The sequence below is a fragment of the Ambystoma mexicanum genome, chromosome 6q (genome assembly GCF_040938575.1).
Source record: "Ambystoma mexicanum isolate Mex_15411 chromosome 6q, UKY_AmexF1_1, whole genome shotgun sequence".
Taxonomy (NCBI): domain Eukaryota; kingdom Metazoa; phylum Chordata; class Amphibia; order Caudata; family Ambystomatidae; genus Ambystoma; species Ambystoma mexicanum.
Genome location: NC_090937.1, coordinates 879,540,687 through 879,566,993, shown reverse-complemented (window position 1 = coordinate 879,566,993; position 26,307 = coordinate 879,540,687). Strand labels below are relative to the sequence as shown.

Here is a 26,307-nt window from a genome sequence, read left to right as displayed (position 1 = left end):
TAGGGATTACGGCAAGGATTTGGCCTTGGTGAATATAGTTTACCTCATCAACCAGGTATGGATGTCTATACACTGTCTATGCCTGAATGATGACAAAACAGAGCTCATCATACTGGGTACCCCACCAATCTAAAAAAACGAGGCCATGAATATACCTCCTTCATAATTGACGGCGACTTCATCAAAGTTGCTAACGAGGTAAAAACTGTAGGCTTTTACCTCGACTCCACTCTCACCTTCACCAAACAAGTTAATTCCATGGCCTCTGCCACTGCTTACACTTGTAAACTCACCAGAGCCGGCAAACCATTTATCTCTAATAATAGCTGCATCATTCTGGCCAGAGCCCTCATCTTGTCCATCATCAGGAGAATCCAAATTCTCCAAAATAACGCCCTCAGAGTGGCCCTTGGCGTAACTAGGAGAGAACATATATCTGAGGCAACAAAAATTATAAATTACTTAGTGACTAACGTACTCTTAGTCCATAGTCTCCTTTCCTCCATACTGTATGGGCGTCCCTTCCAAGGGACGGGAGACAGAACCTTTTCACCATAAAAAAACTTCTTCCCCCTTTAAATTTTGAGGCGCGTGACCGGGCGTGGCCCAGGGAGCATGCGCTGCCCTGAATCCGCCCTCCGGCGCCACACCTAAGTCCCCATTGATGCGTCGACAATAGATATAACATTGCCTAATGACACCAGTATTATTAGGGGGGAGGTTGGTGGGACGTATGGAGGAAAGGGGACTATGGTCTAAGAGTACGTTAGTCACTACAGTGAGTAACCTATAATTACTCTTACATCCCGTCCCCGTTCCTCCATAGATTATAACTGATTGTAGACCCAGGGTGGACAGGAGACCCTACTTAAGCAAATGGGTTCCTGAGAACCGCCTGTCCGAAAGCTGCATCAGATCTGGAGCCAGCATCCAAACAGTAATGCTTGCAGAAAGCCGAGGGAGAGGCCCAAGTGGCCGCCCTGCTTATGACTTGCCAAGGGACATGACGCTGGAATGCGATGGCCATTGCCTTGACCCTGACTGCGTGGGCATGCATGTTGGCCAGGAGGGGCTTGTGCTGGCCCTCATATGCTTCCTTGATGGCGGAGACCATCCAGCGGGATATGGAGGACTTAGAGGCCTGATAGCCTGGCCTCGAGCCACCGAAAGTGACAAACAGAGCATCCGACTAGCGACAAGTAGAATTTTAGGGCACGCCTGACATCCAGGCAGTGCAGCACTCTCTGTGCTTCATCCTTGCGATCGGGAAAGAACGTAGGAAGGACTATTTCTTCATTCAAGTGAAACGCAGATGGAACCTTGGGCAGAAATGCCTGGTGCGTCCGCATGACTACCTTGTCCTTGAGAAAGATGGTATATGGCTCAGAGGCGACCAGCGCATGGATCTCGCTGACTCTGCGAGCCGAGGTAAAACCAACTACTAAGGCCGTCTTGATGGTGACCAGCCTAACGTCCACAGACCCCATTGGCTCAAATGGTTTGTGCGCCAGGGTGCCCCAGACTATGTTAAGGTCTGACACAGGGTGCAGTCTCCTGACGGGCGGGTAGAGCCTAGCGAGACCAGTCAGATGTTTCTTGACTATAGGGTTAGAGGAGGAAAAGATGCCTTCCTCAGAGTTCCTGTAAGCCCCAATGGCTGCAAGGTATGTGCGGCAAGTGTCCACCTGTACGCCTGAATGAGCGAGGTGTGCCGAAAAGGAGAGCACGTCGTCCAAACTGCAGGCCAAGGGGTCGATTCCCTTGGAGTCCCGCCCAGTGGCAGAATCTGGTCCATTTGCTTTTGTACTGGGCCCTCGGGCCTTGCTCCTGGCGCCCTGTGATTGCCCTGTGATAGGCTAAGGCGCTGAAGCGTTACCTGCTCAGGTACCACGCTATGAGGGCTAGTTTCCCTTGGAGCGGGGTGGATGATTCTGCCGCCCTGCTGTGCCAAAAGATGTGCTGGGCCAGTCGGAAGGTGTATGGGGGCACCTCCGAGAGGCTGAGTAGTTCCAAAAACCATGGCCTGGCCGGCCACCATGGAGCTATCAGAATGATGAGGAGTCGGCAAATTACCCCGTGGATCAGGCGGTTAGGCGGAAAGGCATAGGCTTTCATGCCGGTCCACTGGAAGTAAAATGCGTCACCCAGAGAGCTGGGTCCCTGACCCCGCCTCTAAATTTAAAGGGGGAAGAACAGGTGACACTTCTTGTTGTACCAGGTGGCAAAGAAATTCACTTGGGGGTGACCCACTTGTTGAAGATGATCTGAATAACGTGGTCGTTTAGCTGCCACTCGTAAATGTCCGCTCCTAGCCTGCTGAGCCTGTCCGCCTCCAGGTTGGATTCCCCCCGGGAGGTGGACTGCAGAGAGGTAAATTTCGTTTTCCAAGGCCCATTCCCACATGCTGATCGCTAGTCTGCACAGAGGAGGGGATCTGGTGCCTCCCTGCTTGTTGATGTAGTACATGCTGGTCGAGTTGTCTGCCTGAATGAGGACAACCTTGCCCTTAAAAAGTGGTAAGAATGCTCTGAGCGCTAGCCAGATGGCGTTCAGCTCCAACCAATTGATGTGGTATTCCTGCTCCTGTCGAGTCCAGGTGCCGTGGACCGAGAGATCGTCCAAGGTGGCTCCCCAACCCTTGAGCGAGGAGTCTGTGGTGATGGTGGCCTGCGGAGAGGGCGGACAAAAGGGTTTACCCGTCCGCAGGTTGCAGTCCATGGACCACCAAGTTAGGTCTGGGTGGAGAGATGGAACGTTGATTGTCTCGGATTGCGAGCGGCGCTCCTGATTCCATGAGGCTGCGAAGTGCAGCTGAATCCTTCTCATCCTTAGTCTCCTGTGCAGCATGGCTAGCAGAACCGCTGCTAGTAGACCCAGGAGATGTTGGTACCACCATGCTGAGGTCAACTCTCTGCTGAGGAAGTGGGCGGAGGCCCTCTTGATGGGCGAGATCTTGTCTTCCGACGGGAAAACCCTCTTGGAGCACGTGTCCCAAATGAGTCCCAGGAATGTCAGAGTCTGCATAGGGAGCAGCTGTGACTTCTTGAGGTTGAGCGAGAAGCCCAGGTCGTGCAGTGTGTTCATAAGGGCATGGGACGAGTGGTGAACCGCTTCCGGAGATGTAGTCCTGACGAGCCAGTCATTGAGGTATGGGTAGATGTGGAGGCCCTGCGCTCTGAGGAGGGCCGCTACAGCGTTCATGAGCCTGGTAAAGACCCTGGGGGCTGAGTTGAGGCCAAACGGAAGGATTTTGTATTGGAAATGGTAACCCATGATTTTGAACCGTAAGAAAGAACGATGGGGCTGCCAAATTGGGACTTGTAGGTACGCGTCTTTCAGGTCCAGGGAGCACATTCAGTCTCCCTTGTCCAATGTCTCCGCTATAAAAGCTGGCGTAACCATCTTGAATTTTTGCAGGGGTAATGAGAGGATGAGGGTGGAAAAGTCCGGCACAACTCACAGGCCCGCCTGGTTCTTCTGAATGGCGAAAATCCTGGAGTAGAAGCCGAAGCCTCGCTGGGAGGCTGGAACTTCCTCCACTGCCTGGCTCTCTACGAGCGACCGGATCTCCGCCAAAAGAGTTGCTGTCCCATCCTGTGCGAGTGGAAGGGAGGAGGGAGGAGAGGCTGGGATAGGAAGGTGGTTCCCCGTGCTACCTCTTTGGCCAGTAAGGAAGTGCTCTTCGAGAAGTTTCTCGGCCTCATGAGGTCTCCTCAGATGGGGGTTATCAAAGACGCAGTCAGGGAATCCTTGTGAGGGAAATTAAGAAAATGACGAATGTGTTTAATAAGGTGAAGTGAGATTTCTTAGATAGTTCTAGGACCCATTAAGCGAAGGTGAGCAAACCATGAAAGATGACCTAAAAGTTCATGGTCAGTGGAACCAGAGTAGCCTGGGTGCCTACAGAAGGAGGTCAGGGAAAAGGTAAGGAAGCGGGAATGGCGGTTCCCAAATACATTATTTAATTATTGGCTATGTTTAAACACAGCCTTATCGATCATCCAACCCTGGACACAATAGGAGCAAGAAGAAATTGGGATGGGATAGGAGAGGAGTTGCTACCCAGAGTAAATGCAATTTTTAAGTCATCGGCCAACACAAAACTGTTAAACAACACAAAACTGTTCAAATGGTTGGAAAGTTGAGCGTATAGTGTTGAGAGGTAAGTACTAAAGAGTCAAGAGGAGAGGATGAAGCAATGTAGGACCCAAGTTATAGATATTAGTCTGAGAAAGAAAAATGCCAGAACGTATCTGGGTGCCTCTGTCGAGGGGCAAGGAAGAGATCCAGCTAAGGGCCCTGTCTTTGATGTCAAAGGAGTTTCCTAGATTGTTAAGCAAAGTGGCATGGTTAGCACTGTTGAAAGAAGAGGATATCCTGCTTCTGTGAAGGAGCGCCTTTGAGAACGCTACTACGGTATATTATTTCACAACATCCTGCACTCCGAGCCAGGCAGGCTCTTGCTGATTCCCCAACCGCTTCCTGGAGGAGGCGGAGCTTGTGGGATCCACGTGTGCTGTCACGTGACTGCTGCCGTCCATAAGACTGCGCTCGAGTCACCCTCGCGGCGTCAAGCCCGGCGGGGACAAGCCCATAGGCTGTTAAGCGGCTGTTTGGCGCGGTTTGTACGTGGTCCACCAACTGGACCGTAAAGAGTTGCAAGTAGGCTCTACCAGGCAGCAGAGGGGCCTAGGTGAGGAGACATGGACTTGCGCGGGGACCAAAAAACTATGCAACTTCTCAACAAAAAAAAAAACACTCACTCAGTGATAATTCCCCCACAAAGGACGCATCTGCTTCGCACATCCCAAATAAAAGTCCTTCGGGCAGAGTGCTGAGAAACAGATTCGTGCAAGTGCAAAACCGAAAAGAAATGCACAAAAACTCAAAACCAAACCTGAGGGGCAGTGTGGAGAATAACGACAAAATCCACCTTAGCCCTTGCCTACCAGGACTAAAAACAACACTCACTGTCTCGGCACAACTGTGCCCCCCTCACTCTGAGTGGACGCCTGGCCTTGTGGGGGACAACACTACAAGTTCGCAGGACATGGAGGAGGAAGGAGAGGAGAGCTACGAGGTTTCCAGTGGGGAAGATGTCCCCGTCTCTCCATCAAAGCCTTGGACATCCGACTCACCATCGCCTCCACCCCCCTCCAGGGCCCTGAAACAAACAACTGTAACAGTGCCCCCATCCTCAATTGCAGACGGAAGCTTACCTGTAGATTCTTCTCTGCCCCAACTGCCGCCATCGGCCGAGGTATTGGCGGAAGAGCTCCTTACCACTCAAATCTCTCCACCGCTGCTCGCTCCTGACCCGCAAGCCGCCGCTGCGGCGAGTGAGGTGGGACCAAATGGTGTCAAAGGACGCCGTGGGGCCGACCTCAGCTTGCGGGTCAACGACGCCTCAGTGGGGAGGGGACCCGGTACTATTCCGTGCATTTGCCCACAAGCTGTGGCCGGGGCGGACGAACTCAGGAACCAGAAGCTAGACCTGTGTAAGGCACCGGAATCGAGGGAAAAGGTGCCCCGCCCTGACCAACTGGCGGAGGTTTGCCCTGCTCTGACGGAAAACCTACCACAGAAGCACAGTACATTAACAGAGGTGCCCTCTGCTGGTGCAGAAGACCCACCACAGTCCTTTTATAATAACACACCGAATCTGAACGGAGAAACAATCCGTAGCCCATTGAATGCTTCTACAAATGATTTAATTCGACGAAAAAGAGACATAGCCCTCGCACTGTTAAAAAAAAAGAGCATTAACAAAAAAGACTCTCAAGGAACAGGGAGAACTCCTGAATCAAGACCGTCAACATCACAGAAAAGGGCCTAGAGCCATAGTACAAAAGGGTGATTCTGGTAAACCATTTTTGCAAAACCCGTTGACGGCTCACTCACTGAAAGACTTTTTCTTTAAACAAGCAAAAAGGAAATTGGATTCTGAGATTGAACTCTCAGATGCCGAACTATTAGATGCCACATCCAAAACACCCTTAATCCCCTCAGTCTTAAAACAAGGGGAAAACACACCGGGACTATCTTCAGCCCTCGCAGAGCCCACCATCTGTGCTCAGGACCTTAACCCAGTACCTGTAACCCCAACTCCAAGGAAGGAGAGGAACAACACCCAAAATCCATCATTCAGAGGTACTCCCCTCCCTCAAACTAACCTGCTTGATGACGTTCCATTGTTCTGCCCAGAAAAGCCAGGACTTGGAAATGAGCTACTTACTCCGTCAATCAACGTCTTAATTACAAATGGACGTAACTAGAGAAGTCCTCACCTATCAACCCAGGCCCAACCAGTTTCGGCCCAGTCGGAGAAAAGAATAAACAACAGCGACTCCCCACTCAGAAGACCTCTATCCCAAAGTGGCCTCCAATATAACATCTCAACCCCCCCTCAGGAATGAGAGACCTACCAATTTCGGGGCAGTGAACAAAGAGACTCCATCAAAAAAACCGGACCTTGTCACTATTATGTCAGCAATTACGGTGGGTTTGGCCCCCTTTGTTAAGCTATACGAGTCAATCCACGACTCAATGAAAGACTCGCTAACTATAACAGCCGCAATAAACACCAAAATGACCTTTCTTGAGGGCTTCATCACAGCGCTAATCCAACAAAACGTTGAGAAAGAAAAACAACAGGATGCCAAATTCGCCCATCTCCAAAACTTAATTGAAGCCAATTTCAGTGTCTGCTCCTCACAAGAAGCACTCCCGACGGCCCAAAAGAAATCAAGATCGCCGTCAATTGCAAAGGTGCAAAAAACAGTCAATGTAACCATCTTTTCCTCCAAGGCGATCCAACGTCCTGACTTAAAACGCCAACATGGGAAAAAAACCAAAGACCAACTTAAAGCAGCGACAATTTTTAACATTGCCAAGCCAACTCTGCCAATTCTAAACAAAACAGCACATATACTCAAAACGTCCTAGGCGTCCGAAGGTTCAATTGACCAAAACCTATCAAGGGAACAAGAAATAATTGAACTGGACAATTCTATTGCATCTCTAGCTGATTTATCTGGAAACTTATCACTTTTGGATTTAATAACTCACATGGATCCTGAAGAAGCCCTCGACCCACAAGACGATACCAGCCCAAACCAAGATCTGCCAACCAATACGCCAAGTGTCACCGCTGTCCAGGAGAAGCCAAAAGAATTTCCTACAGCTATGCCCGCACCTGAATCTCAGTGCCTTGAGGCTAATTTCTGTGAAGAATTAGCCAAAGCTCCTGTGGACCCGCGAAAGAAAGTTCACCAAAACGAGAACCTTACCACAGACAAAATCGAAATCCCTAGACAAAGGCAGAAGCCGAGAAAGGAGCAAAATAAGGCCGCATCACAAACAGACTCAATAACGACTTCAAGACTTTCCCAAGCTCGAATCTTCAAGATGGAGCAACTGGCGACCGGAAAAAACTTTGTGATACTTAACAGGAAAACCATCCTCCAGATCTTAGCCAAAATACCAAAACTGAAATCCCTGGATACGGCAGACCTGGTGTTAATTGAACCCTATCACAGGCACAAGAAGGCAAAGGCATACCTCCATGTCACAAAGGCAGCAAGCAGCAAACTTAAACCCGACGTGATTCTAACCTTGAAGGAAATGGGGTTTGCCTTTGAGGAAATTACTACACAGCTATCACCTGATACAAGCATACACGCCACAAGTAGATCAATAGAAAACTATCCAGCCCATCCAGCGGGTGTAGAGGTTCAGAATATAAAGAAAAGAGATGACACGAACAGGAGGTATACGGAAAGCCGGGGAGATTCTTTTCAAGTAAATCAAACTTTCAAAAACAACAACGTGAACTTTAAGAGGTCTAATCGCTCAGAATATATAAGAAAGAACGACAGATGGGTGAACAAGCGAAGGCTCAATTCTATGACTGAGCAAAGTGCTGATTGGACCCATAACAAAAAACATGAACCCGTTGGCCCATGGAGATGGCTGAAAAAGGTGCTCAACCCAAACGCTCAAACATAACAATGAAATGCTGCATCAACGCCAACAGACAACACATCTAAAGAATTTCAAATCATCTCTAACCGAAAAGAAACATCTTTGTGCTCATGGAACACGAGAGGTCATGAACATCTAACGAAATCAAACGCATTTGACCTGGCCCAGTTCGACATCATCTGCCTCCAGGAGACCTGGCTGACGGATCTACCAACGATCGACGGGTACGACACACATATCTCACCGGCAAGTAAGGGCCTGTTTGGCAGACCATCGTCCGGTCTTTTGACCGCAGTCAAACTGGCATCAGGCATCTCTATTAAAAAAAAGGTAACGGAATCCTATGGTATTCTGGCACTACAAACAGAATGGACCCAAATAGAAAATTCTTCACGAAAGAAAACAAAATCCAGTTTAGCCATCATAAACGTCTATTGGAACCCGCAAAGAACAACCAACACAGAGTTCTGCAACGTCGTCATCGGCACCCTAGATACATTTACTATCGACCTGGCTACTGATTACATCCTTATCTGTGGAGACTTAAATGCGAGGTGCGACCAACTCATGAAAAAACCTCAATTGTCGCCATCCCAAGAACGCGGTGAAGTATGGTCGAACCTCATGGAATCCAGAAATGTCCATAACGTGGCAGCTCTGCGCGGTCGTCTTCCAATGATTCCAACTTGGGAACGTCTGGACACCTCAGCCACACTGGATTATATTTTTGTTTCACACTCTCTTCTTTCATCTATTGATTTCTACGAAGTCTACCGAACCAAAGCCAGTGACCACAATTTGCTGTCAATGAACTTCGCGTCAGCAAACACTCTGAAAGAACTCTATCCTTTTGAGTTGGAGGTTTCCTGAAACTCCTTCCGAATCCATCTCTCAGCAACAAACATCACGGATATCTCCCGGAAATTGGACGAAACAGATGTCAACAGCATAGCTTCACAGACTAGGCCAGATTATCTCCCATTATTCGTGAAGTATAGGAAAAAACAAAGAAACCAAGTTCCATCGACAGAATACAAGACCCATGAATACGACCCACAAGTGGTGATGAAAAGAAGAGTAGTCCGCAAACTGAGACGTCTGGCCAAAGCTTCTGATAACTACAAACAAAAAGAAACCGCCATCGCGGCTGCAAAATCATACAAAACATGGCTGAAACATCATAAAGCAACAATGTATCAGAATGACACGGAAAAAATGCTGAAAACCCTAATGTCTAAAAATTCAAAAGACTTTTGGGCACTGATCAAAAACAAAAGCATTGAGTCAGCTAGCCAACTAGCAAATGTGATACCAGAGCTGACTTGGACTTCCTTTTTTTCAGCCCAATTTGCTCCACTGCCTGAAACAACTGAAGAAATCACTTTCCCTATGGCGACACCATGGGTTGATCTTACAGATCAAGAAGAGATTTTGACCACGATACTAAAATTGAAAACATCCAGGGCACCGGGCCCTGATGGTCTCACCAACATGGACCTAAAACAACATCCTAAAGAATGGTCCTTCCTAATCTCCAAAATTTTTAACCAATGCCAGGCCAAGAAACAAATCCCTAAAACTTAGACAGAAGCACTTATAGTGCCTATTTTCAAAAAGGGAAGTAGAGATAATCCATCAAACTATAGGCCTATAGCCCTTTTGGACATTATGGGAAACATTTTCGCAACTCTTCTTCTAGCCAGATTTCACAGATGGGCAAGAACAGCTCCATGCCTTGACGAACTTCAAACAGGCTTTGTTAAAAACGCGAGCACAAGTATCAACATCATGATATTAAATATCATAAAGGAAAAAGTAAAGAATGGTGCACCAAAAGTTTTCATCGCATTTGTAGATTTGACACAGGCATTTGACAGAATTGGGCGTCATAAACTCTGGACAAAGCTACTAAAGTGGAATTGCCCTGGTGAAATTCTAGGACCTGTAACCGCCCTGCACACAGATACAAAGCTACGAGTTCGGCTCAACAAACAAGGCCTGATGTCAGAGCAATTTCCGTCAGAACGTGGCGTGAAGCAGGGGTGCCCACTCGCACTGGCCCTCTTTATAGCCTTTTTGGGAGACTATCAACACACTCAACTGGCAATAAGAGCTTTTCCGCCTAAAGTAGGAGACACTGCTATATCTAGACTTCTCTATGCGGACGATTTAATCCTCATAGATCAGACCCAAATTGGACTTCAACGCCAACTTAACAACTTGGCCAAATACATCGAAGACAACAATTTGGAAATAAACACCAACAAATCAAAAATTTTGATCATGGGAAAAAAGTGTTCAGCTGCAAGTCACTGTTTTTGAACAATAAGAAAATAGAGATTGTCTCTAGTATAAAATACTTAGGAATCATGTTCGACGCAACGCGCTCAGAAAAGGCTATTCATTTGGCCCTGTTGTCAAAAATAAAAACACTGACCACTCAGACCAAGCTTGTAGATCGGAAATATGGGAAATTTTCGCTCTTACCAGCGATCCAGTTTTATAAACAAAAGGTGGTTCCATCAATAACCTACGCAATGGATGCAGCTTTAAACATCCAAGATACGATCTGGCCGAAACTGGAAGGCTATCTGTGGAAAGCAGTTTTGGGCCTCCCGAAATCAACATCAATTTCAGCTATCAGGTGCGAGCTTGGCCTCTTATCAATAAAAGCTTCTGTTAAACAAAGCCAAATAAGACTTCTGTGCAAAATCATCTCTCCAGACGCCCTACCACTGTTCAAAGCAATCCGAAAGGAACTTACCCAAGGTAAATGCAAAGCGCTGAACAAATGGGAGCAAAAACTGCAAAAAACCCTGGCGGACTTAGCCTGTACATCTGAAGACTTAATCTACAACCCCGCCAAGATAAAAAGGAAAATAGCTCAGGAGGACTGGATCCAAACATGCGAGGCAGTGATGGCAAACAAATTGCTCACGCACTTACCACCGACTACAAACCAGCTTAACAGACCTTTAAACTACTGCATAAAATTTCCAGAAAAAAGGCTTCAGAAAAATTTCATGAGAATAAGGCTCAACCTCATGTTAACCCAAGAAATTAAAGCTATTCGGACAAGATCCACTTCCAAAACATGCAGACTATGTCCAGAAACGCAAGAGGTGGAAACTGTAAAGCATCTGCTAGTGAACTGCTATAAAACGGCATACCTGCGCGAAGCTTTTCTACTACCTCTAATGCATGGCGCAACGCTTCGTGAGGAGGAAATATGGTGGTACCGTTTGGTCGCAGGTGAAAAGACGAAATGGTCCAAGGCAGCGGTAAAGGTTTTGGAGGCAGCTCTTAAATTAGCAACAGAGTGTGCAACCTCTATTGGTACTCCATAACAACGTCCCCTCCTACAATCTCTGTCCGGCTATGCTGTCTTCTTTTCTCCTTTCCTCTTGAGAGACGATTCCTTGTAAAAATCAAATTTTGTTTTGATTACAAACAAGTAAATAAAAAAAAAAATTTTTTAAAAAAAAGGAGGATAGGTCTAGGAGGATTAGGATGGCAGGACAATTACAGTCTAAGAAATGAAGGAGCTAGTCTAATGTAGAGGAGCACCAACACAGTTCCTTTGAAGGGATGATGCAGTCCATTGTCTTCACTGAAGGCCAGGAGTGCGGAGATGCTAATCTTGAAACACTACGGCAATTAGCGTCTAACAACCAGAGAGTGATCAGGTTTTTGTTTTTAGGACAGAGACTGCAACTCTCATTTAACTCTTGAGAAAAGATGCCTGTGTGGATTAACTGAATGCACAGAGCAACCAAGGAAGAGGTTACAATGGCAATATTGTTTTTAATTGTGCTGGCTAGGCAGAGGGCGAAACTGCTCTGAAGAGATCCAATTTCTCAACCATATTAGCAATTTCTGTCAGAGAAGATTAAAGGAGCAGGTGGATAGATGTCTGGCTGAGATGGCTGGGGGTAGATAACATGTTTTTTTTAGCATTTATTCTAGCATTCTTTAGCAATGAGGGCTTGGATTAATTCCAGCTTTTCCATGAAGAAGCGATTGGGTAGCGACAGGGAAGGAAGAACAAGCATTCGATGCACCTGCACCCCGGTAGATTCGGAAAATCTGCAGATGTGTTTGGTCACCAAGTTAATGCACCTGTGCACAAGTCCCTGTTTGTGCTCGACAATAGTATAGTAGCCTCATGTGGCAAGGTGTCTGGAGCAGAAGCCAATGAGTTAAGGTCCATGCTAGGAGGTAAAGAAGTGAAAGCCAGATAACAGGGGAGACCCTCTTCACCGGCCCAAACAAAACTAACTCCACCTCAGCTGAGCGTGTAGAAGGCAACCCCTTCCCAGTTTGGCCAGGTGGGCTGTCAGAAGTGAGTGGGCAATCCAAGAGTAGCAGGGAGGCTTAAAAGGCCGCCTCAGGAGCAGGCCATTAGATGTAGTTACAGAATGAGATGGAGCTGTGGCTGGAGTGTGTGCAGCAGCTGTGGTGGCAGAAGGAAGAAAGCACAGTGTTGGCAATCCAGGCAGAAGTGGGAGAACCAAAAGGTATCCCTGGACCTTGATCAAGCAGCTTTCTTAGGGCTGTCTGCCCTGAGAAAGACCCGTTTTCCCAAACTCTCAAATGCAGAGATTGCGCTGTGGAAGGCGTGAAGGAAGACTGCTTTTCCCCATGTGAACCTAATTGCAGAGATTGCGCTGCAGAAAGCGAGCAGGAAACTGTGGTGAGAAGGTGCTATAAAGCCGTGGGTCTCGGGAGCAAGAAGGGCTCCTCCTTAATTACTTGGCTGGACCAGAGGCAACCTCAACAAGGAAGGCTGTGGGTCAATCTAGAAGCCAGAAGTCCTGAAACAAACGAAGAAAAGGAATACAGAAGCCGGTGAGTCTTACAAACAATGGGGCACTTGAAATGTAGCACTCACATATAAATTATAAATTACTCACTGTAGTGACTAACATACTCCTAGCCCATAGTCCCCTTTCCTCAATAATGTATGGGATTTGTTGGTTTTCTTGTATCTGTATATTGAAAAGCTGATTCATTTCAGCTAAATCAATAATAAAAATAAAAAAAAATGTAAAATAATGTATGGGAGTCCCTCGCTAGGGACGGGAGACTGAACCCTTTTCACCAGAAAAAATCTTCTTCCCTTTTAAATTTAGCAGCGTATGGGGGTGAGTCCCTGGGAGCATGCGCTCCCCTGCGTCCGCCCACTGGAACCACTCCTCTGTCCCATTTGCCGCGTCGACAATATTAGCATTGCCTAATGACACTAGTTTTATTAAGGGGGAGGATGGAGGGATGTATGGAGGAAAGGGGACTAGGGACTAGGAGTATGTAGACACTAGGGTTAGTAACTTATAATTACTCCTACGTCCTGTCCCCTTTCCCCCATATTGTATGGGTGATTACAACTGAATGCAGCCCCAGGATGGAGCAGTGAACCTCCTAACAAAACAAGTTCCTTAATACTGCCTGACCAAATGCTGCGTCCGACCTGGAGCTAGCATCCAAGCAGCAGTGCTTGCAGAAGGCCGAAGGCATAGCCCATGTAGCTGCCTTACTGATGACCTGCCATGGAACGTGTCTCTGGAAAGCCACAGCCGTGGCCTTGGCTCTGAAAGGGTGGGCATGCCTATTTGCCAGGAGTGGTTTGCGCTGCCCCTCCTTGATGACCGCAACCATCCATCTTGCTATGGAGGCCTTGGAAGCTTGATAGCCTGGCCTTGACCCACCGAAGATGGCCCTTTTCCTTATGAAAGGTAGTATAGGGCTCTGACGCCAGCAGTGCCTGGATTTCACTGACCTTGCGTGCAGATGTAAGACCCACCAAGAGGACTGTCTTAACGGTGACTAGCCGGATGTCCGCGGACGCCATTGGCTCAAATGGTTGATGTGCCAAGGGGCCCAAAACTACATTGAGGTCCCACATTGTGGCTTCTTGGTAGGTGGGTAGAGCCTGGTGATGCCCGTCAAATGTCTTAACTATCAGGTTGGAGGATGAAAAGATCTCCTCCGAGTTCCGATAGGCTCCGATGGCTGCCAGATCGGCGAGGCATGTGTCTACTTGCACCCCCCCCTTGTGTACGAGGTGTGCTGAGAAGGGTAGCAGATCATCCAACGTGCAAGTCAAAGGATCGACTTCCTTTGATTCTGCCCAGTGACAAAACCTAGTCCACTTGCTTTTGTACTGGCTCCTAGTAGCATCGCTCCTAGCACCCTGTATGATGCCTAGGTTAGTCTGTGACAGACGCAGATTCTTTAATGTGACGTGCTCAGGAAACACGCTGCGAGGGCTAACCTTTGGCGGATGACCGTACTTCCGTGCTGCGATAGTAGGCGAGCTGGGGCCAGCGGAAGGTGCATCTGGGGCTGATCCGACAGGCTGAGCAGTTCGGAGAACCATGGCCTCGCGGGCCACCAAAGAGCTATCAGAATGATATGTAGGTGCCGGGACTCCCTTATCTTGCAGATTACCCTGTGTACAAGGGCAGTGGGAGGGGAGGCATATGCGTACATGTTGTTCCATTGTATTTGAAACGCATCACCCAGTGAGCCCCAGCCCTGCCCCTGCCAGGACACACACTGAGGGCACCTCCTGTTGGACCAGGTGGCAAACAGATCCACCTGAGGATGACCCCATCTGTTGAAGATCCCCTGAAGGACTTGTTAGTTCAACTGCCATTTGTAATTGTCCGCACCCAGCCTGCTGAGCATGTCTGCCTCCAGGTTGGACTCCCCCTGGAGGTGGACTACTGTCAAGTGTATGTTGTTTACCAAAGCCCACTGCCAAATGCTGACTGGTAGAGCGCAGAGGGGAGGAAACCTGGTGCCACCCTGCTTGTTGATGTAATACATGCTGGTTGGCTGTCCGTTTGAATTAGGATCGACATGCCACTGACCATCGGGAGAAAGGCTTTGAGAGGAAGCCAGATGGCCATCAACTTGAGCCAGTTGATGTGAGCTTCCTGCTCCTGGCGGGACCAGACCCCGTGGACACTGTGGCTGTCCAGGGAGGCTAACCCAGCCCTCTAGGGATGAGTGCTTGGTAATGGTAACCTGCAGTGCTGGTTGTCGGAAAGGACTGCCTATCCGCAAGTTGTAGTCCGAGCTCCACCAGACTAGTTCTTGGTGGAGCTGAAGTGGGATGCTGACTAGTTCAGCCTGGGAACCCCTCTCCTGACTCCAGGAGGCTGCGAAGTGCAGCTGCAAGCCTCTTATCTTGAACCTTGTGTGTGGCACTGCTAGGAGACATGCTGCCATGATGCCCAGGAGGTGTTGGTACCACCATGCTGAGGTCACTGAGAGACACCAACCAGTCCTGAAGCTGAAGGGCCTGGAGGACTTGAGAGAGAGTAACCATTTTGAACTTGTCCTTCCTGAGGAGTTTGTTCAAACCGCGCAAGTCCATGATGGGTCTCAATCCCCCGTCTTTCTTTGAAATCAAAAAATTAAGGGGAATACCATCCCTTGTTCCTCTCCGCTACAGGCACCAGTTCTATGGCGCCTTTCTCCAGCAGGGCTTGAATTTACTGCGCAAGGAGCGGATCCGGACTCTGCAAAGAGAGGTTCCCCGGTGGATTGTCGTGAGGCCTCTGCCGAAAGGGAAGACAGTAGCCGTGGGTTAGGATCTCCAGAACCCACACATCTGAAGTAATGGCACGCCACTCTACAAGATGCTGCGCCAGCCTTCCCCCAACCGGCGAACCATGGGACATGGACTCATGACTGAGTGGTAGCGGCTGCGGCGTTACCTGAGGGCAAAGAGGCAACTGCCCGAGCGGCCTTGGCACCACGGGTACCCTGTCGTCCACCTCTGGTACCCCTGCGCTGGCCTCTTTGACTGCCAGCTCCTCTCGCTTTACTGAAGGAGTAATAGCGAAAGGAACCACCCCTCCATTGCTGTCCCCTAGGATGAAAAGGCGGAGGTTGGCGAACTGCAGCGCCCAACGACTTCGCTGCAGCTTTGGAGGTCTGCAACCTCTCAAGGCTCTCGTCAGCCTTGCTGCCAAAAAGGTGTTCACCGTCAAAGGGCATGTTGAGGAGCCGGGACTGCACATCAGGAGCAAACCCTGACTTCCACAACCACGCAAACCTGCGTATCACGATGCTCGCCGCCATGGACCTGCTGACGCATTCAGCCATGTCCAAACCCGACTGAACGGACTCACACATGGCATCCTTACCATCCTGGACCATAGCAAGGAAACCATCCCGTTCGTCCCCTTCGGGAATATGTTCAGCCGCTAACGCAACACAGTTGCACAGAGTGTGTGTGAAACGAGACAAGGCACAAATGGAGTTGGCCGCCTGAAGCGACATACCACCAGAAGAAAACACTTTCTTCGCCCAGCCATCAAAACATTTGTCGTCCCTATCAGGAGGGATGGTAGGGTATGACGCCTGCTTTGCCGGGGCTGTGGCCGCCTGTACCACCAAACTCTCCGGAGTAGGGTGCCTGGTAAAGTAGCAGGGGTCGCTACTGGCTGGACGGTATTTTCGCGACAAGGACCTGCCCACCACCGGGAGACTCTCCGGAGCAGTCCAAGACGCCGCCATCCTTCTCTGTAGAGCCATATGAAACGTCAGTTGGGGGACCAACATCAAGGATGTCCCTGAGATCATCCTGCACAAACTCCCCTGGGGGAGCAGACTAACCCAAGTACTCGGAAACCCTATCCATAAGGCGCCGGTACGAGGAATCGGCATGAGAGCCAGGCTCAGGCCTACAAAACTCCGCCTCCGGAGAGGTGTCCAGTCCACTGGCATCATGCAGTGACCGTCTCAAATCGTCAAACTGACTATGGCCAGAGACCATTTCATCTGGAACCTGACTAGGAACCAGGCCATCAGAATCCTCATCCACCTCCGAAATATATTCCAGGTGGCGAAAAGAAGGCACCCGAGAGTGCTTGCTCTTAAGCAGAGCCTTCCTAGGGGGTTCCCCCGTGCCACGGGGTACCTCCGACACCCCGGCGTCGTGGGCGTCGAGAGAATCGGCGCCGGCGTCGAGAGAACAGGCATCGGCGCCGAGAGGATCGGCGTCGAGTAAATCAGCGTCGACGTCAGATGCAGCGCCGCCAGCATCGACGGCGTCGACACAGTCCTCGAAGCCGGAGCTTCGAGCGTGTCCTTCGATGACCTGAGCGTCGACGACTTCCTCGGAGCCGGAGCCTCGAGAAAGCCTGATGACACCCGCGACGCCTCAGACGTCGATGTCTTCCTCGAAGTGCACACGGTCTCGAACGCGCCGAGGACCGGGACCTGGAACGGGTATGTCGAGAACGAGTCCCCTTGTCCGAACGGGACCTCTCCCGTGAGTCGTGCCGACCACTCTTGCGAGCGGTGTCTCTCGACCTCTCACGGCCGACCCCACTCGGGGGCGCGGACGGCTTAGTACCCTGCGACTCGAGAATCGCCAGCATTTTCTTCCCAAAGGAAGCCCATTCCTCCGGCGTCGCACGGCTGGTGGGGTAAGCGACGTGCCGGGCAGAGTCCTCAGAAGAGGACCTGGAAGACGACCGCTGTCGGCGCTTCCGAGAATGCCTTGAAGAGGCCGAGGAGTGGCGAGACCGACTCCTAGAAGGAGACCCACGAGACTTCCGACGATAACGCGGAGAGTCACCTCTCGAATCATCCGTCGAAAGTCCCACAGACTTCGACTTCCGGGGCTTGGACACCCGACCTACCGACAACTTCTTCTTACGTTCACGTAAGGTTTTGGACGTGAGCGACTGGCAGTCGATACAGTCATCCGTGTCGTGGGCCACCCCGAGGCACCAGAGGCAGGCGTTGTGCGAGTCCGTCACCTACATCTTGGACCCACACTCCCTGCACTTCTTGAAGCCCGGACGCGGGGTCGAAGACGAAGTAGAAGACATCTTCACACGAAGGATTTCCTCACAAAAACAAACAGGTTCGAAGAACCGAGAAGAACAGAACTCCAAAGAGTCGAGGCGTTAACCGAAATTCACGAAGCAACACGTTCGCGGAAAAAACAGAATTGAGGCTACGGGAGTCGTGCGTCCTACTTATCACATCGGATGACGTCGGACGAGGTCCTCGACGACGGGGCATCGACGTCATCGACGCAGACGCCGAAAAAAGTTTCCGAAGGAGCACAGCTGTGGTGATTACCTGTCATAGATATGGACTACGTCGGAGGACCCAATCCCCTCGAACCTATTGTTATGAGACAGCACAAGCGCATAAAGACAACACTTTCAAAAGAATGTATGTTATATTTAACTGGTATAATGCAAACCATGGACACCTAGGTATCAATAAATTGTATCATGTTTAATCAGCATGAAAATTGCAAGGATTTCTGTCATATTCACCATCGACTCAACAGGTAAGGGCTTTGAAAGCAAATCAGCTAAACACTTATAGCAAGGTGATTAACGTACCTCCCTTTTCTTAGCTTCGTTTGTGCTGTACTTTGGAAAGAGGTAAGAAAAAATGTTCCCACAGCAACAGGCAACATGTACCAGAGGCCCCTCTTTTCCAAGGCTGAGCCCTGAAGCTACGGCCAGCACCAGGGTCATGGTTTTGATCAGCAGCGTCCATTTCCCCAAGTAGCCACGGATGATGAAGCCACTTAAAATAGTTTTGATCTGCGGACAAAATAAAAACAATACTGTATATTAACTGTTAACCTTAACTATAAATCTGTGAAAATACCCAATTCACCAACTACAAATTCATGTTTGGGGAGTCATTTTATTAGAATCTATTTGTTTTTTCCCCCAAAATATTTTTATTATTTTTCAATTATACATCACGTAACATAACACTGCTCCATTTTAACTCCCCCCTGCAACTCCCCTGAAGTGCTTTCGCCCAAAATTATGTTTATTCAAATAATATAAACAAGAACAATAACATGAACACAATAGCATTGATATATAAAAGAACTTTTTTTTTTTAAAGTACAGCATATCAGCGCAATTCTCCAAAGGGTGTGACAGAAAAGATGAAAGACAAAGCGGATAAAAGAATGAGAAGTGCCAAAAGAAAATGAAAGAAGAGCGAGAAAGAAAGAAAAAAGAAAAAAAAACTCAGATCATGAGAAACAAATTATATAGATCATTAAATCCTCCCCATATCCTCTCATTTATAAAGTTGATTCTTAGCATTAAAGAATACCTTTTCTCTCTTAGACAAGAGGGACAAACTCTGTAACCAATCATCCACACTTTTCCAAAATGTAAGAATATGCTGCTTAGCAAGAAGAAGAGCACTCCATGTCCAAAACAACTTACTGTTAGACAGTATTATACTTGAGGGGGAACAGTCCCAACACACCAAGAAGAGAGTCCCTTGGCCCAATACCAAATCTATTCTCTGAAAAACAGCATCACAGAATAATTGATTTGTTCTACAAAACCACAACATATGGAACGTGGTGCCCACCTCTCTTTTACAATTCCAACACACATCATCATTACACAGTTTACACGAGCGCATTTTACAAGGGGACCAAAACAGGTAGTGGTTGATTCTCTGCTGCGTGTACCTTAGATCTAAGTCAATGTTATATGTAATTGGAACTATACATATTCGGTTCTATTCAGAATCCGACAATACATAACTCAAATCTGATTTCCAATTTCTTCTACCACATTGTGCTGTTATTTTGGATGTAGGCAGAGTAACTAACATGAATAAAGTAGATGCAGACAAAGCCATATTCTTTTTAAGGTGCAAAATTGCAGGCGGATAATGTAGTGCAGCATTCAAAGAACATTATACCGAACAATTTCATTTGCTTTTAGCTTGTGCTTAAAACACAAAAACTCGAAGTCCACCATATTTTGACCATCATGCAATTTTCCAAATATTTGCTTTTTGCCATGAAATCCACGAAGAATATAGTTACCCTGCTTCACAGCCAGGTTTTTTCACAGACTGGAGTCTGCACATAGAAGGTATTTCTCATCACAAATGTCTTACACTTGCACCACTCCTTCACAATGTGCTTTATAAAAAGTGGGGTTGTAAAAACCGGCAATCTCTTGTCGGCAAATAGAATAACATCTAGAGGTGTGGGCGAAACAAATTTTTTCTCTATTTCAATCCCTCCTGCACTACTTGTTTGGTCAGCCAACAACCAATGATGCAAAGTCTAAAATGTAAATGCTGTGTGATACCGTTTTATGTCCGGGTAACCAAAACCACCTAAATGCACCGGTCGCAAAAAGACTGCTTTCAAGGATTCTGGCATGGCCTGCTTCACCCCAAACAAATCTATTCAAGGACTTGTGAATACTCATATTCAAGTAATAATTTATTTGAGAGTGGCAGAGGAAGCATACTAAATACATATATTCACTTTGGGAGAAGGGTCATTTTTACTACATTAACTTCACTCCATAGAGTCAATGTTAGCCTCTCTTACAGCATATTCTATTTATTTCCTCAATTTTCAGGCAGATATTATTTACCAGCAGAGATTCAACATCCCTACTGACATGAAGGCCCAAATACTTAAGTCCTCAGCTTGACCACACCTTTCGGCCCACATCAAACAAATCCCTGTGACAAGCATGGGATATTGGGAAAATAAGAGCCTTTGTGACAATTATTTTATAATTAGAGAAGCGACCACATTCTTGTAACGTCAATAGAAGTTCTAGGTAAGAAAGTTCTGGATTTGAGATTAAAACTAAAAGGTCATCCGCATAAAAAAAGGACCTCTGAGGCCTTCCCCTGGAAAGGGAAGCAAAGAAGGATAAGTACATGCGAGGAAGGCCTTTCGATACTACAAATTGGGGACTAACAAAGCCAAACCGAAACTAGCCCACAAAATAGCGCACCCAGCAGCCAAAACAACCAATGGGAATGGTCATCCGAAAGGAAAAGAAGATCTAACAGAGAAAAGAAACTGGCAGGCCCCTTCAAATATCACGAACTAAACACCCTGAAAAAGACACTAAATAGAGAAGCGACTGGAAGAGAAACCGAGGAAACACCTGACCACAGCAGGTGGGCCACCTCAAACTAACCCAAAACAAGACACACTAAAAGACAGAAGCAACAAACATATTCTACACGAAAATGGCAGATACACTGATCGTCTCGCTAAATGTACAAGGGCTGAACTCCCCCGGGAAACGACGAGCTATTCTCAACAGGCTTGAGAAGATGCCTGCAAAGGTAGCGATCCTGCAAGAAACCCACCTTTTGAAGACGGATGAAAAAAGAATGCGTAACAATGCATTCCCACAACAATACTTAGCCTCCGGCGGATCGAAAACAAAAGGGGTCGCAATACTGCTGGCTAAGGGATTGAACTTCCGAAAACAACAGATGATTAGTGATAATGAAGGGAGATACCTGGGAATCAAAGGAACTATAAAAGGGAAGACCTACACGATCCTGGCGATATACGCTCCTAACGACAAACAAGACCGATACATCACAGATCTCCTACTGAAAATAGGGAGCTGGTGTGAAGGCCAAATAATCATAGGAGCGGACTTCAACTGCGTAATGGAGCCTAACCTCGACAAAACCATGCCCCCTGCGCCAGCCGACCAGAGAAACAGACAGGCGTTGGGAAAGTTACTCAGAGAGCTAAAAGTAATCGAGACCTGGTGCTTCTTCCAAGGGGACACGAGAGAATACACTCACTATTCTGCGGTACACAGAGGATACTCCAGAATAGACATGATCCTGGTATCAGCAACTCTAATCCCCCAAGTGACTAAGGTGGAAATTGGAACACAATACATTACAGACCACGCCCCAGTACTAGTTAGTCTGGAAATAGACGGAGGGGAAAACAAACAACGTCCACCGTGGAGACTCAACAATCTGATCCTGCGCAAACTAGCGCTTAGAGCACACATGGAAGAAACTATAAACAACTATTTCAAAGAGAACGACAATGGCGAGGTTGACTGGAAAACGGTCTGGGATGCGTGGAAGGCCGTAATCCGGGGAGAATTCATGGCCCAGGCAGCAGTATACTGTAGGGAATGAGCAATACTAACCCGGAAGATGGAACTAGCCCTAAAAGACGCAGAGAAAAATCACAAGTCCTGACAAACGCAGAAATCCTGGCGAGAGCTGAAGAAGGTTCGTGCCCAACTAGAAAGTCACACTCCGGATACGATAGCACAGACGTTACTGAACACAAAGCAATCATACTACATCTACGGCGACAAGGCAAATACATTTCTAGCGGCCAAATTAAACAAACAGAAATTCCGCAACTATATAGTTGCCCTAAGAAATGAAAAAGGGGATAAGATCACAAAAGAGGAAGAGAAACTGGAAATAATGGTCCGATTCCATGAAGAACTACTACAGGGAACAAACCTAAATGCGACAGACCAAAAATCCTACCTATTGGCTAATCGTCTACCCCAAATCACGGACAAGGACGCAGAAATCCTGGGGAGGCCATTCACAGCTCAAGAAATCAATGAGGCTATCCCTTCATTATCAAGGAACAGGACCCCGGCCCAGATGGCTTTGGAAATGACTACTACAAAACATTCCGAACACAACTACTGAGCCCCCTCACCCGACTCTTCAACACAATCAGAGACACTGGATCGATCTCCCCAGATATGGCAAGATCCTCTACGATCCTTGCGCTGAAACCAAACAAGGATCCCACCGAATGCTCAAGTTATCGCCCAATAGCACTTCTAAACACGGATGCAAAGCTATACACAAAGACATTAGCGAATAGGCTATCGCAGATCCTCCCAGATATCATCCACGAGGACCAAGCAGGTTTTGTCAGGGGACGACACACCCAAGATAACGTTAGAAGAGCCATAGATGTAAGCGACTGGGGGAGACGCACAAACCAGAAATTTACAATAGCTGCCCTGGACGCTTCACGCGCTTTCGACAGCCTGGACTGGGAACACCTTCGGATGATCCTGGAGAAATTTGGATGCGGAACACAATTCAACAGGATGATCCTGGCAAAGTTTCAACGCCCATCTACATCATTTCGGATAAACGCCCGCAACTCAAAACAAGTGGCGATACGAAGGGGTACGCGCCAAGGCTGCCCCGTATGTCCACTAATATTTGCAATGGCTATGGAACAACTAGCAGCGCGATACAGAGAAGACCCCAATATAAAATGAGTGCAAATCAAGGAGACCCCGCAGAAAATAACACTATATGCTGATGATGTGATGCTCTATTTGGGAGACATTACGAATACGCTACCGAAAGCTGTGGAGACACTGGAAGAATTTGCCACCATATCCGGATTTACAATCAACTACAATAAATCAAAGGCACTAAACATAAATGAGGACGCAAACTCAATAAACTACATGAAACAGAGATTCCCCCTGAGATGGGAAGAAAACATTCTAGAATACTTGGGAGTTCATCTGACAAGGAAATTCGAGGACTTATATAGATCAAACATCCCCCCTCTCTGGAAACAACTAAAAGCAGACCTGCTGAGATGGGATAACCAGGAACTATCGTGGTTTGCCAGAATAGCAGCAGTAAAGATGACCCTTCTCCCCCGCCTACTATATGTGACCAGTTCAATACCCGCGGAGATCCCATCACAGATAATTAAAGAACTTCAAAACCCAGTATTTAAATTCATATGGGCGAAAAAGAGACCCAGAATACAGAGACGCATACTGACCCGTCCCCCGCTCCTGTGTGGCCTCGGCGTCCCAGACCTGGGCAGATACATCATGGCAGCGCACCTGGCCCCCATTCTCCAGTGGGCTAACCCAACCGACATCAAAGGATGGAGAGCCATAGAACAAGCACCCACACAGATCCCGATAACAGCGCTCCTAGCACTGAACCCTAAGACCCGCGAAGCAGAAGGAAAACTACTAGGAGCTACTAAAACAGCCCTGAGTTACTGGGACAAGGCCATGCAAATGAAAAAGATCAAACGAGGGCTGGGCCCATTATCCCCAATAGCACATAACATCGATTTCACCCCAGGCTTGAAGAAGAGTTTCTGGGTAGGATGGAAAGGCGCTGACAATCTGACATTGCAGGACATGTATCAAAACAGCGACCCAATCCCTTTCATAGAATGCAAAAAGAAATTCGATCTAGGGGAAAATGAAAGGTTCAGATACATGCAAGTACGACACTAGATCTTCCACCCATCAGTGAAAAGAGTGGGAACAAGAACCCTAACAGGCTTGGAACTAACAATGAAAGAGGGGGAACCAAGGAAGGGGATATCTAGAATATACAGACTGTTCGATGGAGCACAACCAACGGACAACCTACGATATAAAGAGAATTGGGAAAAAGATGTAGGAGAACCGATAACGTAAAGAGAGTGGGACCAGATATGGATAAGAGCTCACAGATCCTCCAAATGTACAGCAATTAAAGAAGCTGCATATAAATTATGCTACAGATGGTACATGTCACCCCACAGATTACACAAAATAAACCCAGTATATCCCCCAAACTGTTGGAAACAATGTGGAGGGAGAGGAGATCTATTCCACATGTGGTGGATATGCCCCAAAGCGATTACCTATTGGAAGGAGATACTGGGACACATCAAAGACATACTGGCAGAGACTTACCATTGTCACCTAAGGTGATCCTGCTGGGAGCAGAGGCAAAGGGGATATACGCGGCATCGGGGCATATGTCCACGCTAATAACGGACTTTCTATCAGCAGCAAAAATGACGTTAGCACAAAGGTGGAAAACGCTAGATGGCCCGACGACACCATGGTGGTGGATGAAACTATGGGGAGTAATGGCAATGGAGAAGGTAACTGCCATAAGAACAGAGACATACCAGAGATACTTATCCATATGGTCCCCCTTTAGAGACTTTGTCGGAGACAGGGAAGCCCATTTCTATAAACCACGGACCCTCAGAAACATATTGATCACCTAACAACCCAGAACAGAGAAAGAGATAGAGAATCAGCACGACGAGGACAAGGAACGGGGGGGGGGAATAAAGGGGGGAGAGAGTTAACTATTTAACTATTGCATTCAAGAATTTATGTATGAAAGAATTAGACACTGCAGAGTCTCTGGGCCACTTGGCCCCCTTCCGAAAATTTGGCGAAGACAAAGAAGCCTATTTCCTTACACCTCAGAATCTTAAAAACGTTACATCTCCTGACAGCCAGGAGCACAAAGAGAGTGCGACTGGGGACTGGCCACCAGCGGGCGCACAGGTGATGTTGTGCCCCGTCTGAGCTCGCACCGCAATGGTCCTTTAAGAGGTCTGAGCCCCCAATTTTAGGACCCCCCCCACGGCCGAGTTCTGACACAAAGCTTTGTGAATGTGCCGGGGGGCTGTGGCAGAAAATCTGGAGTGAAACGGTGGAGTTTTCAGCCTGAATTAACCGTCTGAAGCTCCACGGAGACCCCGCATCAGGACGCGGGCAGCCTCCCACAGAGTGCTGTGGCGCGGCACACACCTTACACCCCCCCCCCCGTCCTGCATAACCTAGGACTCCGGATCAGCAGGGGGGGCCTCGAGACTCTGGCGCACTGACGGTGCGCAGAGGCGCACACGCAGCAGGCGGAGAGGCTTCGCGCGCCTGCGGCCTGTGAGTGCAGTCGCAGGAGAGAACTATCCGGGCCTGCATCAAGACATCTCTCATGCCAGGCGGCCGTCCTGCAGACGGTCTTGCGGGTTGGGACCCCGGAAGAAGCGCCGGAACAGGGCCGCCGCGCGCACATCTGAGAGCCAGGCGTGGACCGCGGCCTCTGCGCAGCACAACACGGGAGCATCGCGAGGCCGAGATATCCACTTCCTTTTGGGAGCACAGGTTACGCCGTTGTCTACATCACTTCACATTCCCACAGAAGCCTGTGGCCCAGCAGACACTTGATCCTCCTTGATCTGCGCCACTGGATGCAGGGTCTGGGGTAAGGCCTACGGCAGAGAGCCCAGATCTATCGCACCCAGTGCTTCACCACAGAAAGGGAAAACAGACCTTTGAATTGGATCCCCTTCACTTGGCGGCATAGGGCAGTGGTTGCTGCCCCATCAGCATACCAGACATTTGGCAACTCGAGGGTTGGGCTCCCAAATCTTGGGACATGTGCCCTCCTCGGTTAGACCAGGCACCCCACCTCATCCACCAATTTTAAGTGGACCCCCCCCCGCAACGTTGAGTGGACCCCCTACACAAACCCTGTGGTCACTCCATTATTGAGTCAGCTCTGCCTATGCTGAACAGGCGAGCCACCCTCTGTGCACGTGGGAAATAAGACATAGATTCAGAGGCCCTGTGTCCAAAGGGTCCCCACTGTGACAAGGACCGTCCTTCACCTTTCTTCATTCCCATTACAGACCTGTCTCAGGGCCCTTGAGGCCATGCATGATAGACTACGAGTGCACATCGGATTCAC

The 26,307-nt window shown here is 48.3% G+C and overlaps 1 protein-coding gene across 4 annotated transcripts in view; it reads right to left on the bottom strand.

Moving 5' to 3' along the window:
• CLCN3 (chloride voltage-gated channel 3) overlaps nucleotides 1-26,307 on the bottom strand; it is a 1,376,048-nt gene that overhangs the window by 405,819 nt on the left and 943,922 nt on the right. For all 4 annotated transcript variants that reach the window (XM_069631401.1, XM_069631403.1, XM_069631402.1 and 1 more), the window contains one exon: nucleotides 18,363-18,569. In XM_069631401.1, coding sequence (XP_069487502.1) covers nucleotides 18,363-18,569 — 207 coding nt within the window. The remainder of the gene's footprint in view (nucleotides 1-18,362; nucleotides 18,570-26,307) is intronic.